General features: G+C 41.4%; 2 protein-coding genes across 2 annotated transcripts in view; one reads left to right on the top strand and one right to left on the bottom strand.

Annotated features, from left to right (window-relative positions):
- The window catches only part of mtmr6 (myotubularin related protein 6), a 703,086-nt gene that overhangs the window by 185,620 nt on the left and 502,750 nt on the right, over positions 1 to 14,716 (top strand). The gene's annotated exons all lie outside the window — the stretch shown is intronic.
- dap (death-associated protein) overlaps positions 1 to 14,716 on the bottom strand; it is a 33,847-nt gene that overhangs the window by 2,529 nt on the left and 16,602 nt on the right. The window contains exon 3 of the mRNA XM_084049176.1: positions 7,421 to 7,463. Coding sequence (XP_083905302.1) covers positions 7,421 to 7,463 — 43 coding nt within the window. The remainder of the gene's footprint in view (positions 1 to 7,420; positions 7,464 to 14,716) is intronic.

Here is a 14,716-nt window from a genome sequence, read left to right as displayed (position 1 = left end):
ACAGGCGAGTTGAGTGAAACGACTTGGGGAAAACGCAGTCCCCACAACATCATTTACTATTCTGTCCCTATCGGTACATAACTCGGACGGCGCTGAGTAGACTAGCAGCAGCTGCTGAGTCGGCGCGCATCCGTCATGGTCCAAAACTATACTTTATCGGCGAAAAAAAGTAGTCTGCGGTTACTTGAAAAATTATTGTCCCAAGCGGGAGTCGAACCCAGACTCCCAATGTTTGTGAATTGTGAGTCTAATGATTAGCGAGGTGCGCCACTGAGGCCAGTGCTGAAATTGGGTATTTGGGTTGGATTAGAATGGGACAACCCCCAACGTTCCAAACTCTTCTAATGTAGAGTGAAAGAAGCACCGCCCAGCGGGGCCTATAGGGCGGGGCTACTGAGACCGGGGGTAAAAAAAAGACTGCTCGCATCGGCCACATATCGGTATCGGACGATATTTGGCATCCTTTAAAGGGTCGACAAGGAAAGATTCAGACCCCTGCTGGTCTAGTGATGCCAGGCTAACAGGAGACAGGTTCCAGACAGAGAGGTAGCCATGTTTACAGCCAGCCAGGAGACGAAGAGCAAAACATGTAAATCTGTGCTCAGCCATGGATCATCACAATGTGACACCGGCCGCATCGAGAACTGTAGTCCTAATACGCATGCATAATATCGTTAGCCGCAATACAGGGTTTATCGCACTGCTCAGATGTTGGCCTCTTTGTGTTTGTGTACGTGTGTGTGTGTGTGTGTGTGTGTGTGTGTGTGTGTGTGTGTGTGTGTGTGTGTGTGTGTGTGTGTGTGTGTGTGTGTGTGTGTGTGTGTGTCAGTGGTGTAAAGTAAGTACATTCACTCAAGTATAATTTTGAGGTATTTTTTACTTTACTGGAGAACTCCCAATAGTTTTACTTCTACTCCACTACATCTACTACATGTATGTATGTATATATGTATGTATGTACGTACGTATACGCACACACACACTTTGGCAATTTGAAAATAGCCGATCTACAAGCTCACAACGCGTCACTTTTGCGAGTAAAAAAAATGTGAGTACTTGTATTGAGCGTTTGTACTTGTATTGCTATACTTGGCGGCAGTGGCTCAGGGGTAGAGTGGCCGGGTAGAGTGAACTGCAGAGTCCCCCAGAGTTAGTGTCGAAGTGTCCTTGAGCAAGACGCTGAACCCCTAATTGCTCCCGATGAGCAGGTTGGTGTCTCGCATGGTTTCCTCCGCCATCGGTGTATGAATGTGTGTGTGAATGTAATGCACAATCTATGTAAAGCGCTTTGGATAAAGGCGCTATATAAATGCACCATTTACCATTTACTTGTGAGGGCCAAGTGTGTGTGTGTGTGTGTGTGTGTGTGTGTGTGTGTGTGTGTGTGTGTGTGTGTGTGTGTGTGTGTGTGTGTGTGTGTGTACAATACACACTACAGCATTCTAAATCCTCTGCGATAAATAAAACGGTGACAACGGGGGAAATCCCCCTAAAGCGGGTTGAGACTAACGGCGGCCGTGTACTTTGCGGTCTGACCGCGCCGTCTCTCCGTGACCTCCGCTCCGCTCATTCCATTCCAACGTTTAACCACAATCTCTTTATTCACAAGAAGAAATCACAATAGCCGCCCGCCACAAAACACTCATTTAAAAAACATCCATATCCATTCTAATCCCATCAAAGCGTTTGGCTTGAATCACATTTTATCAAAGGGGGGGGGAGAGAGAGAGATAGAGAGAGAATTTGTATGTTTGCACGTGTTAACGGTGCTGAAAGAAGATATTTTTACTTAAGTAACATTGTCAATACAGGACTACTTGCAACAGAATATGGTATTGTGCCTTTCTCTTGTGTAAAAGTAAAAATATACTTAAAGCACATTTATTTTCCAAAAGCTGCCCAAATCTATTGAAAATAGCCGCGATGTGACAAGTTGTGAGCGTGTAGATCGGCAATTTATTTAATAGCCGAAGCACTTTTTGAATAAGAAGGATTTTTAATAATTGACCTTTTTCTTCACAAAATCTTCTCTTGTGGGGGTCCCTGGCACAGAACATTTTCAGATGGCGGTCCACGGCCAAATGGATATCCTTTTGGGGGTCCTTGGCACAAAACTACTGCTTTAAACCACATGAGCCCCTCATCCCCAGCATGAACCCTAGCATCCAGGGTGAACATTTGGTGAAAATATCCCATCTACAAGCTCACAACGCGTCGCGAAGACATTTAGTGTAGAGGTGAATAAGGATTGCACCTCTTCCTCATTATCTTGCCTTAACCCATTAAGACCTGGAACGCATCTGTGTCACTTTAGATGTCTTTGGCTATTCAAAAATAGCAGATCTACAAGCTCTTCGGTGCCGCGCTATGAGCTTGTATATCTGCTATTTTTGATTTTTTTTTTTTTCAAAAAAACTGTTAGGATTTAGAAGACATTTGTAGAATCGGCTTCAGGTCTTAATGGGTTAATGATTGTAAATGGATTAGCATCTAGAGATTTCATACTTTTGATGCAACACCACGCTTTTATTTCATTATGATTTTTCATTACAGCTAATTAGCTTGCAGCCTCATTCTGGGCTTTCTGTTTATTAATGTTGCGGAACGTTATTAGTACAGCATTCTGTACATTATGAAAGATGATTGATGGCAGATTCATAAATGTCTGATACCTAGGGAAGCCAGATGGAGGGTTTTACACAGACACACACACACAAAATCGCCCAGCCCATCCTTACTTGACCCTAATCTGCTGTGTGTGTGTTTGTGTGTACTTGTATTACCATACTTGTGAGAGCAAAATGCCCCTACAAGTACAAAAAACAAGATAAGAGGTTGTTTTATGGTTAAAGAAGGTTTCTTGGGGGGAGTGGAGAAGGGTGGCGCAGTGGTAAAGTTCCTAACGACCACCGCTGAGTATTGTGAGTTTGAATCCTATATTCTGATTAGTACTCATTGCTCTTGAGTGTTTGTTCAGCAACATGAGTCTCCTTGTCTTGGGGGGGCATTAACGAAAGCTTGAATGTAACAGTTTCAGGAAGTGAACTGGTTTGTTCCTGTTCACGGCAACAAACTAGCTCTTTTGAACGAATCGACCGTGAACGACCCATCACTAGCATTTTCAGGTCAAGGTACCAATTTTATCTATTCAGGAGATAACTTGCGCAGGATACAGGATAAACAAGTGAAAATTGAAAGTGATGAGACAATGAGCAGAGGAAATATTTACCGGTAACTCTATAAAACTGAACCTGATGAATGTGTACTCTCTCCTGAATTGCTGATGTTGGCAACCTACCTAAAAATATATTTTCTGTTTATTAAAGAGCTGGAGAGACGGGGAGACTCCTGTTACTGAACAAACACTCTATAGCAATGATTACTATCAGAATATAGTGCTTTAACCTTTTAACAAAAAAAAACATTTGTTTTAACCAAAAGATATAACTTGCACTACCCTTTTAAATGAACACTTGAAGATGTAACAGTGTACTGTAGATTGGAGTCCCAGAGACCCACAAACAACGAGATAGAATACACACACAGACTGGCGTGCACACACACACACACACGTTAAGTTGTTTCGATTAGCCCCCTTTGTGAGGCTTTTTTTTGGGTGGAAGCCTGTGGCTTTGATGGTGTGATAAGGTGGAAATAGGAAGACAGCAGGATAAATGGGATCTCTGCCGCTGTGTCCATATCAGCACAAATATCACACTATCTGCACACACACACACACACACACACACACACACACACACACACACACACACACACACACACACACACACACACACACACACACACACACACACACACACACACACACACACACACACACACACCTGCAGGGCAGGTTGACCCTCTCAAGGACACTTTTCCAGGTGCACATGTACACAAGAGCACAATCACACACACACACACGTTTGTATTACTATACTTGTGAGGACATCAACATTTTAGGAAGCCGATTTTATGATCCGATTTATGATTTCTTTGGGGCATTTTAAGCCGCAAGTCTGAAGCCAAAAAATAGCAGATCTACAAGCTCACAACGTGTCGCGCTGCGACACGTTGTGAGCTTGTAGATCTGCCATTTTACGGTGTGCGCCATCACCTCACAACTAAGGATAAAATGGGAAAAATCTACAACCCGACCCCTAAACCTAACCTCTAAATGTCTAATCCTGACCCTAACCTGAATCTTTTTCTAATTGTAAATGTATCTCTCTAAAAGAAATCAACCATAAAACAACCATTTTTCGAATTCTACTATACTTGTGAGAACGTTTGGTACACACACACACACACACACACACACACACACACACACACACACACACACACACACACACACACACACACACACACACACACACACACACACACACACACACACACACACACACACACACACACACACACACACACACACACACAGTGATGTTGCTAGGCTTTCAATGTAATTGGTCCCAGGACTCAATGGGTGGTCTATTAGATGGGTCCCGGTGACATCTTATGAGTCCCAGGGAAAGCCAACGAGAAATGTGTAATTCATTTTTAACAAAATGTAGCGTGTATGTGTTTGATCTTATATGGTTATAATATGGTTATATTCATGTGTGAAAGAAATAAACAAAATTCCAAATCTGACAACTTTAAAATCTGCTAAATAAAAGTATATGCAAACATAGAACAGTAGGCTATTTAAAGTGCATGGCATCAAAATAAAGTAAAATAAAATAAAGTCATGCAAATTAAATACTTTGGTGGCATTTATGGTGGCAACAATCACTATGTTTTTAATTTACAAGAAAGGTCGATTTAGACATTCACGTTACAGCTCCGGGTGTTATACTAAAACGTGTGACCCATAAAATCAGGTCAGCTCACGGCACAGCTCGCGGCACAGACACGTTGCTCCAGGTGTTATACTCAATCAAACGTGTGACCTAATATAACCTACAAAAGAGTCTGCACAAAATGGCGGTGTCTGTGGGACTTTTTCTAGCGTGTTTTTAAGGTAATTTCTATGTGGATGTTCACATAACGTAGGATAAAGTAGTGGAAAATGTCGGTGGATTATTATTATGTTTTACCACAATGTGTCTTAACATGGAATATGTTGTTGACAACTGTAGAATGCTTCTTTTCTTAATAATATGAGTCAGAGACGCAGGACGCAGGCCTATCAGCATCACCGCAATGACATAATAAAACAAACAGCAGCGTTCAGACTTTGACCGACATCAGCTGACATTTGTGACAAATATTGGAACTGTCAAACAGGTTCACACTCACAGCCAGTTTGAGATTGGCTAAATCAAATAAAACTATGTCCAACTATGTCCACTTGTCCAGTACAATCTAAATCAATCTAACTATGCCAAACTATGTCCTGTACAGGTCCATTATGGCTCTAGAGCAGTGGTTCTTAAACCTTTTCTGTATTTAATTTATTGAACCCTTTCAGACCTGGAACGCATCTGTGTCACTTCTTGATTTGAGCTAAAAAGCATTATTTTACACTTTGGCTATTCAAAAATATCAGATATACAAGCTCATAGCGCGGCACTCGTGCCGCGCTACAAGCTTGTAGATCTGCTATTTTTGAAAAATCGAGAAAATGTGTGCAAATTAATATATTTATATTCTTTGAAAGCGAACATTTTTAACTCAAATCTTTGCTTCTGGGGGGTCCCTTGAACAACATATTTTTAGATGGGGGTCGGTGGCCAAATACATAATTTTGGGGGTCCTTGACATGAAAAAGTTTGAGAACCACTGATATAGAAACGTTTTTTCAGAATACTGTTGGGAATTAGAAGACATTTGTAGAATCGGAACCTCAGGCCTCAATGGGTTGAAAATCCATTCTCCTCAGCAGGAATTTCACGGCGGCACACGGCTCTCGGTGCTTCTCAAGTTTGGCCGTGTGCCCCTCGAAAAAAATACATGCCCCACGGCCACAGTGGCCTTAATGCTCTGCCTGTTTTCTCCTTAGCACTATATCGCCCTGTCAATATGTTTTTTGCCACCTTTGTGAGGCTTTTTTTCCCCCGGGTGGAAGCCTGTGGCTTTGATGGTGTGATAAGGTGTGAATGGGAAGACAAGCAGGATAAATGGGATCTCTGTGGTTGAGATTCTAAATTCTTATTGGACAACATCAAGTGAGAGGTAATCTAAAATGACACAGATTCTTTCCTGGTTTTAATGGGTTAAGAAGAATCAAGAAGGTGTATTTGCCACTGCTAATATACTGTAGGTAAAAGCAGTGAAAACCATGCTTAAAGGGGAATTTTGGACCAAGGTTTTCTTACCTTTTCTATGACTGACAGAACACTGTAAAAAAAAAAACAGAAGTCTCGCTAGACGAGATCAAAATCTCGAGATTTCAATCTTGTCTAGCTTGACTTTTTTTTATTTTTTTGTTGTATAGTGTTCTGTCACTATGAACGCCAGAAAAAAGCTATTAAAATACGCGATCTAGCGCAAGGCCTATTGGCGCACGTTTTAAGCTATGGCGGACCCGGGATGGAGTAATGACATTTTTCTACTGTACCATTCATCCTAAGATATCATAACGTCATAGAAAAGGTAAGAAAACCTTGGTCCAAAATTCTCCTTTAACCCATTAAGACCTGAGGCGATTCTTAAATACATTCTAAATCCCAACGTTTTTTGGAAAAAAATCTAAAACATTTTTTTTCAAGATTTTTCTAAAATAGCAGATCTACAAGCTCATAGCGCGGCACTGAGTGCCGCGCTATGAGCTTGTAGATCTGCTATTTTAGAATAGCCAAAGAAATCTAAAGTGACACAGATGCGTTCCAGGTCTTAACTGAATAATGACCACATGAACGTGTTGATGTTCAATATAACCTAGACTAGAGGGCATAGCACAACAGACCCGAGGGAAATTCAAATGTATTAAACCCGGTCTCTAGACCGGTAGTTCTCAAAGTGGGGTCCGGGGACCCCCAGGGGTCCGTGAGGGGGTCCCCGGGTAAATGTGTTAAAAAATCATCACAATCATTTTAACAACTTTATCCATATTGTATACGTTGGCTATAAAAAAAAAAAGAAAACGGGTCCCTGGCAAAAATAATTCAGATGGGGGTCCGTGGCCAAATGCATATCAATCTGGTGGTCCTTTGTTTGAGAACCACAGCTCTAGACCAGTGGTTCTCAAGGTGGTCCCTCACCAAATGGACCCTTATTACCAAGTCTGTAACTCTTGACTACTACTGAGTACTCTTTGTTTACCTCTGTGTTCTCCCTCTCCATCTGTCTCTCTTTCAGTCAGTGCACAGCCTCTGCCTTCTGCCCCTGTGGACTCCATGTCCCACAATCCCCTGCTACTGGTAGTGTGTGTGTGTGTGTGTGTGTGTGTGTGTGTGTGTGTGTGTGTGTGTCTTACCTTTGTAACCACTCCAGAAACAATGACAGTGGGCTTTGGAGGACTGGAAAAAAAGGACAGGAAAGAGAGAGAGGGGGAAACGGGGAGAGAGAGAGAGGCATGTTAATATTTTTGTCAAAACCCTTGTTCAACCATTTTTCGATTCGAGTCGATTTGAATGATAATATATATTTTTCATTAAAAAAAAATAAACCTTGAAAAAGGTTTTCATACCGATAAATAGGAACTTATGGTTTACTACATTGATCCAAGCCTGGATACTATCAATTGATTTCTCATTAAGAAGACCTGGAACGCATCTGTGTCACTTTAGATTTATTTGGCTATTAAAAAATAAAAAATAGCAGATATACAAGCTCATAGCGCGGCACCGAGTGCCGCGCTATGAGCTTGTATATCTGCTATTTTTGAAAAAAACTTGAAAACATTTTTTTTAGATTTTTTTCAAAAAACTGTTAGGATTTAGATTTTTTTAAAGAATCGCCTCAGGTCTTAATGGGTTAAAATAAACATGATCTGGAAATGCACACGGTCGGGTAGCCCACCCATCTGATCACTTAACACGGCGGTCAGATGGGTGGGCAGCAGGGGTGCAATGCTCAGTGGACGGGGTTGCACGCCGAGCAACCACTTATTTGGCCAGGGGGACACGCAGGCACACGCATAGATTTAAAACTACTTTAAATTCACACTTCATCAAAGTTTACAAAGGCTCCCGACTCACGCCAGGTACATTAACATAGGAATTAGCCTATGCATATCAATTGTCCATTGTGTGACCTGTACTGTAGGTGTTAAGCGACGTGCGCGTCACGTCATTAAAATAGAGAGCAACCACTTCTCAAATGAGCATAGCATCACTGGTGGGCAGCATGCTTTTCAAGTGGGCCCTATTGGAGCCACTGTGCTATAAGGCCACCATGGTGGTTTGCGTCAGTGAGTGTGTGTGTTTGTTTCAGTGTGTGTGTGTGTGTGTTTCAGTGTGTGTGCAGCCGTCCAGACATTGTACAAGAGACCTCTGGAAACTCAGGGATGCTTCCTGCTAAAACACCAACTTCCCTGCTGTCACACACACACACACACACACACACACACACACACACACACACACACACACACACACACACACACACACACACACACACACACACACACACACACACACACACACACACACACACACACACACACACACACACAGGACCTGCCAGCTGCTTAAATGATCCCATTCATTGTGCCCAACGCTGGGGGACAGCCTATAAACTAGGAAAAAAGAAAAGAGATGAGAAAGCTAGACCTGAGAGGAGCAGGTAATAAGGACAGAGAGGTGGGGACATGGTGACCAGAATAAGAAGGCACAGGAGATGTGTGGAAGAGAGAGAGACGAGGGAGAGAGAGACGAGAGAGAGAGGAAGAGAGGTGTGGAAGAAAAAAAGAAAAGAAAGAAAGAAAACAAATACTGTGTGAGAGAGAGAGAGGAAGGAGTGAAGCAGAGGTGTGAAGAGAGGGTGAGGTAGAGAGGATGAACAGGTATCCAAAAATAATAATACATCGCATCTCGAGACTGAAATGTCATTTAAATATACAAGGCACAATGCACATGAACCTGTGATTTCATATAAATATCTACTGCCGTTTTTTATAACGCTGGATATGTTTTCCAGCTGCACAAAAAGCATTTATGTTTATCCACTGCCATTTATGTTTTAATCATGCACTTTATCTATAATGGACTTTGTATATCGCTACTGTCAGGCAGAAACCTTGTATATCTACAAGTTCACAAGAGGTCGCATCATGACGCGTTGTGAACTTGTAGATCGGCTATTTTCACTATTTTATTATTTTAATAATAATGAATGACAGTGAAGTGTCAATTTAAGGACTTTTAAGACCTTTTTAATACCTTGGGGAAAAAAAGAGACCATTACTGCATCAAAGGTAGTCAAACTAAAAACTGATCAAATATTGACCAAAATGTCAAATAATATAAGAGGCAAAAATGTTCACAATTATTATCTGTGGAACAGAGTCAGACTAAATGCCTCAACTCCTACAATTCCAAGTGCTTCCCAGTTCAAATATGATTAATTTGGGGGGTCACAGCCTGAAAAGGTTGAGAACCGCTGGCATACTATACCATAACATCGCAAGCCAAGTCAGTTAGGTTCAGGAGGGCTCCCCGACCCGGAAAAACACGCCGAACAGACAAAGTGCAATTCATACAGTACTGTGTCTGTGTTCTGGAAGCCAGACCCTGCCCGCCACGTACGGCTCACACTGTTGGTGGCGACTCAAGGATTGTATAATACACTACAGCCAGCAGCACTGCTGGAAGTGGAACGGATGGTCAAATTAATACCTGGATATCGTGACCGCAACGCACTGCAGGGAATTTGCGACGGAGGAATGCAGGTTTTGCCTTTTCTAGCAATGAGGTTGTGTTTATGAATGGTCACTACAGAGTAGTGGTGTGCAAACGTTACCAAAATGAAATTCTATTAACAATTATTCGAATATTCGACCACGCAAAATGTGATTGTGCTCAATTCCCATGTGGTTAGAGTGTGTCTGTGGGGTTTAAAAATAATAAACCAATGAAACGTATTAACAACGGCATTGGAAGGTTCTTTTTTTCCATTTCCTGAAAAGTAACAGTTTTGGACATACGAGGTGTCCACCTGACAGCGACGTTACCGTTGTCGCTGCAACTGTCACAACAGCGCCGGGTGGATAATAAGCAGCTACTCCACTTTTCACACAAAGTTTAACCCGTTCGATCCGGGAACGCATTCTGTGTCACTTTAGATTTCTTTGGCTATTCAAAAATAGGAGACATACAAGCTCATAGCGCGGCACCGAGTGCCACTCTATGAGCTTGTAGATCTGCTATTTTTGAAAAATTTTGAAAATACACACTTTGGATATATTTTAAATTTTTTTAAACATTTTTTTGAAAAAAAAACGTATGTTGCTATATCAGTGGTTCTTCAGCATTTCTACGTCAATGACCACCCAAAATGAGTTTGGCCGCGGACCCCCGCGGACCCCCATCTCAAATATGTTGTTCCAGGGACCCCCAAGAAGCAAAGATTTCAGTTAAAAATGTTTGCTTTAAAAATATATATATTCAAAGATTTGCACACATTTTCACGATTTTTCAAAAATAGCAGATATACAAGCTCATAGCGCAGCACTCGGTGCCGCGCTATGAGCTTGTATATCTGCTATTTTTGAATAGCCAAAGTGTAAAATAATGCTTTTTAGCTCAAATCAAAAAGTGACACAGATGCGTTCCAGGTCTTAAAGGGTTAAATAACAAGACAAGTGGAGGACCCCATACAGTTTGAGTGCACCGGGCGCTGCGCACCGCTGGAGATCTATTCATAACACTGAGCCTTAGCAGAGCCTCGTGCTGGGCTGTCACCACTTTATCTGTGTGCTGAGTGCAGGGAAAAAGTGGAAAGTCCTCCTTGCTGTCGGGTGGAAAACTCGTATGTCCAAAAGAACCGTTACTTTTCAGGAAAATTGAACAAGGCATCACATTGCGACACTTGCTTGACACTCTTGTACGACAAGGACAAGGTAGGGCATTAAAAGTCACGAAAAAACTCAAAGTTGAAATATGGAGATACAAGGTTTCTGCCTGACAGCGTTGAAATGATGAAAAGGGTTTAAAAAGATGGTGGAAAACAGAAAGCAAGCGGAATAGATAATAAAATAAGTATATGCTGGCAGATGAGGCAGCACGTTGTTCGTTCACATGCACTGAACACAATAAATATATATATTTAAAACTGCTTCTTGATTATTCGATTAATCTACTGTACATGAGATAGATTAAGTCGGTGACTTGGTTATTGGTTCTAAATATCATTTCGGTTAATTGCCCAGCCATAGGCCCTAATACCAGACTCTCTGTATGAGGAGAGAGAGAGACAGACAGAAGGCAGACACAGCAGACATTATGATTAAATGAATGACACAGATTAGCCTGTGGTTTTGAAAGCCATTTAATGGCTCTACCATGACTGTGCTAACCAGGCTCTGTATTCTGTCACTGAAGGGATGGAGAGAGGAATGGTGTGTGTGTGTGTGTGTGTGTGTGTGTGTGTGTGTGTGTGTGTGTGTGTGTGTGTGTGTGTGTGTGTGTGTGTGTGTGTGTGTGTGTGTGTGTGTGTGTGTGTGTGTGTGTGTGTGTGTGTGTGCGTGCGTGCGTGCGTGCGTGCGTGCGTGCGTGCGTGCGTGCGTGCGTGCGTGCGTGCGTGCGTGCGTGCGTGCGTGCGTGCGTGCGTGCGTGCGTGCGTGCGTGTGTGAGCGAGAGCGAGAGCGACGCCAATAGAGACAGAGAGAGAATACAGCCACCTTAAGGACTACTAATCATATGTATATTCCTGACCTTGGACATAGAACTACTCTGGTTTACATCCAAACAGAGCAACTAAACACATCTGAAAATCTGCTGCTTGGTGTGTACCATTTTGAATACTTTTGAAAGATTCCTGCTATTTGTCTAGAACAACTAGACTGCAAAAATCCTGGGGAAATAATTGCTGCCATTCGTTTCAAAAAGCTCCATTCCCAGCTACCCCCTGCCTACATGTGTACAGACATATAACTATTCCTAACGGCAAATAAAACACGTTTGTGTATAAGCTGTTTTTTTCCCCAGGTGCAATGGTTCTGTGACACACTCTGTTCACACATTAATGTATTCCCTTTAATTGTGCATACATTTGTTAGTTTTCAATTGTTTTTACACATGACACATGCTTTGGCAATGTGAGCATAGTATGTTTTCTCATGACGATAATGCTCTTTTGAACTGAATTGAGAGAGAGCGAGAGAAAAACACAAATAATTTGCCCAGAATCAGTGTTGATTTTGACAGCAAATTTGGATTTAGTTTTAGATAGTCTTTCGAATAAAATTCATATTTTAGTCATCTGAAATGTTTTAGTTTGTGTCTAGTTTTAGTCGACTAAATATCATAAGATTATAGTCGACTAAATCTACAGTTGATTTAGTCGACTAAAATGTATTTTGGCGGTGCCTTGATGGCGTCGTAATGGCTGATTTTACACTTGGTTGCATGCTGAAAATAGCCGATCTACAAGCTCGCGACACGTTGTGAGCTTGTAGATCTGCTATGTTCAGAGCGCAACACCCGAGCACAACCAAACATAAAATGACTTGTCTTTTAGTTCTACTGCATCTCTTCTCCACTAGTCCCTCACTAACATTTGAGTATTGTTTTTATTTGTTGACGAAATTGTCAATATATTTCTAGTTTTAGTCATCATAGCTTAGTTTTTATTTCGTTTTTATTTCATTTTTGTCAGTGAAAATAAGGTAATCGACGAACATTTTTCGTCATAGTTTTAGTCGAAATCAACACTGCCCAGAATTCTGAAGTATATGACAGAAAGGGAGAGAAGTTACCACTCCTTCTGGAGGAACAGAAAGAATGTGTAGTTTTGGCTGCAAAATATGTCAATTTCTGTCACACAAGAAAATGTTATGTTGTTTGTGTCATAATTGTAATTGTGCTTTGGCAACACTTGTCAAATGTCATGCCAATAAAACCTGTTGAATTTAATTGAATTGAGAGAGAGAGAGATAATTAGTACTGTGCAGTGGTGGAAGAAGTACTCAGATATTTTACTTAAGTAAAAGTCTCAATACCACAATATAAAAATACTCTGTTACAAGTAAAAAGGCCCGTGTTCAAAATGTTACTTGAGTAAAAGTACAACAGTATTTGGCATCAAAATATGGGAGCATCAAAATGTGGGAGTGTGCAGAGGCAAAAGCAACCTGCAGGGGGCTCCAGCGAGCTACATGGAACCGAGAGGGAGTCAAAGAGAGGAGATAAGAAGAGAGGGAACTGGAACTGTTTACATCAAGAACCTAATTAAACAGTCGGATGATTTGCATAAATCATACATTTATATTTGTCATCTGGTGGACATTTATTATCGAAGGTATCCGTCACACAGCTTTGTAATTTTTCCTTTTCTTTTTTTGAAGGCCAGGAATGTCTCACACATAAATAAGTAATGTACACAGACCAGTGCTGTAAAGTAACTGAGTACATTTACTCAAGTACTGCACTTTTGAGGTATTTGTACTTCACTTTCCAATTTCCAGTACTTTTACTTCTACTTTAGTTACTTTTAAGATTTTGATTATTATTACAAAACATACATTAACCACTTCAGCCCTATATACATTTCGGCCATTTGAAAATAGCAGATCTACAAGCTCGCGATGCGACACATTGTGAGCTTGTAGATCTGCTATTTTCAAAAGACTTGTATACATTTGAAAACTTGAAATGGGACATTCTGCATGATGAGTACTTTTACTTGTGGTACTTCAAGTACATTTTGATGCCAATACTTTTGTACTTTTACTCAAGTAAATATTGAATTCCGGACTTTTACTTGTAACAGAGTATTTCTACATTGCAGTATTGATACTTTTACTTAAGTAAAGAATGTGAGTACTTTTTCCACCACTGCGTATAGTAATGTAGACACACACACACACACACACACACACACTTTAATTCCCCCTCCACCCATGTCTCTGCTTCAGCAGAGCAGAAAGTGTGTTGCCTCGGGAGATGTTTACCGTTGTCGCGGTAACAGATGCTAGTCACCTGTGATCTGCTCTTAATTAGCTACCTCAGGTACAGAGCAACAACTGCTGAAGGAATGATACATTATGATACATTGTTGCTGTCGCATTGGAAACCTTGTATGTCAAAAAAAACTTTACTTTTCAGTAAGTGAAAACAAAACAAAAGAAGATGGATTCAATGTAGTTATTATTTAGTCTCAAGGTCTTCTTAACTCTTTCATTGGTTCAATATTTATTCTTGTACACCTTTTTTCTCCCCAATGTAGTCGTTATGCCAATTCATTCCTCCCTACACACATTTCTCCGCGTTGTCACTGTTGTTGTATCCTACTGACTCACCTGCCAGTGAGGAGCCCCCACCGAGAGGACGTAAGAGCCTTCGCCCCAAAACTCCCTGCTGACAGGTCAAAGTAGCAGACCGAGGCCCGGACTGCTGGCGTAGCAGTCTGGGCACCTAGGCTCTAATGTAGCCTGACAGCGCATCGTGGATTCAAGTCCCATTACCGACGATCTATGATGCATGTCTCTCCGCAACTATCTCTCCCCGTTTCCTGTCCATCTCCACTTAAACTATCAAAAATAAAGCCAGAAAAAGCCCCAAAAATATCTTTAAAAATAAATAAATATACCGTTTTGGACATGTGAGGTTTC

The sequence above is a fragment of the Gymnoscopelus microlampas genome (assembly GCF_963454915.1).
Source record: "Gymnoscopelus microlampas genome assembly, chromosome: 22".
NCBI classification, from domain to species: Eukaryota; Metazoa; Chordata; class Actinopteri; order Myctophiformes; family Myctophidae; genus Gymnoscopelus; species Gymnoscopelus microlampas.
This window is presented reverse-complemented; position numbering and strand designations above follow the sequence as displayed.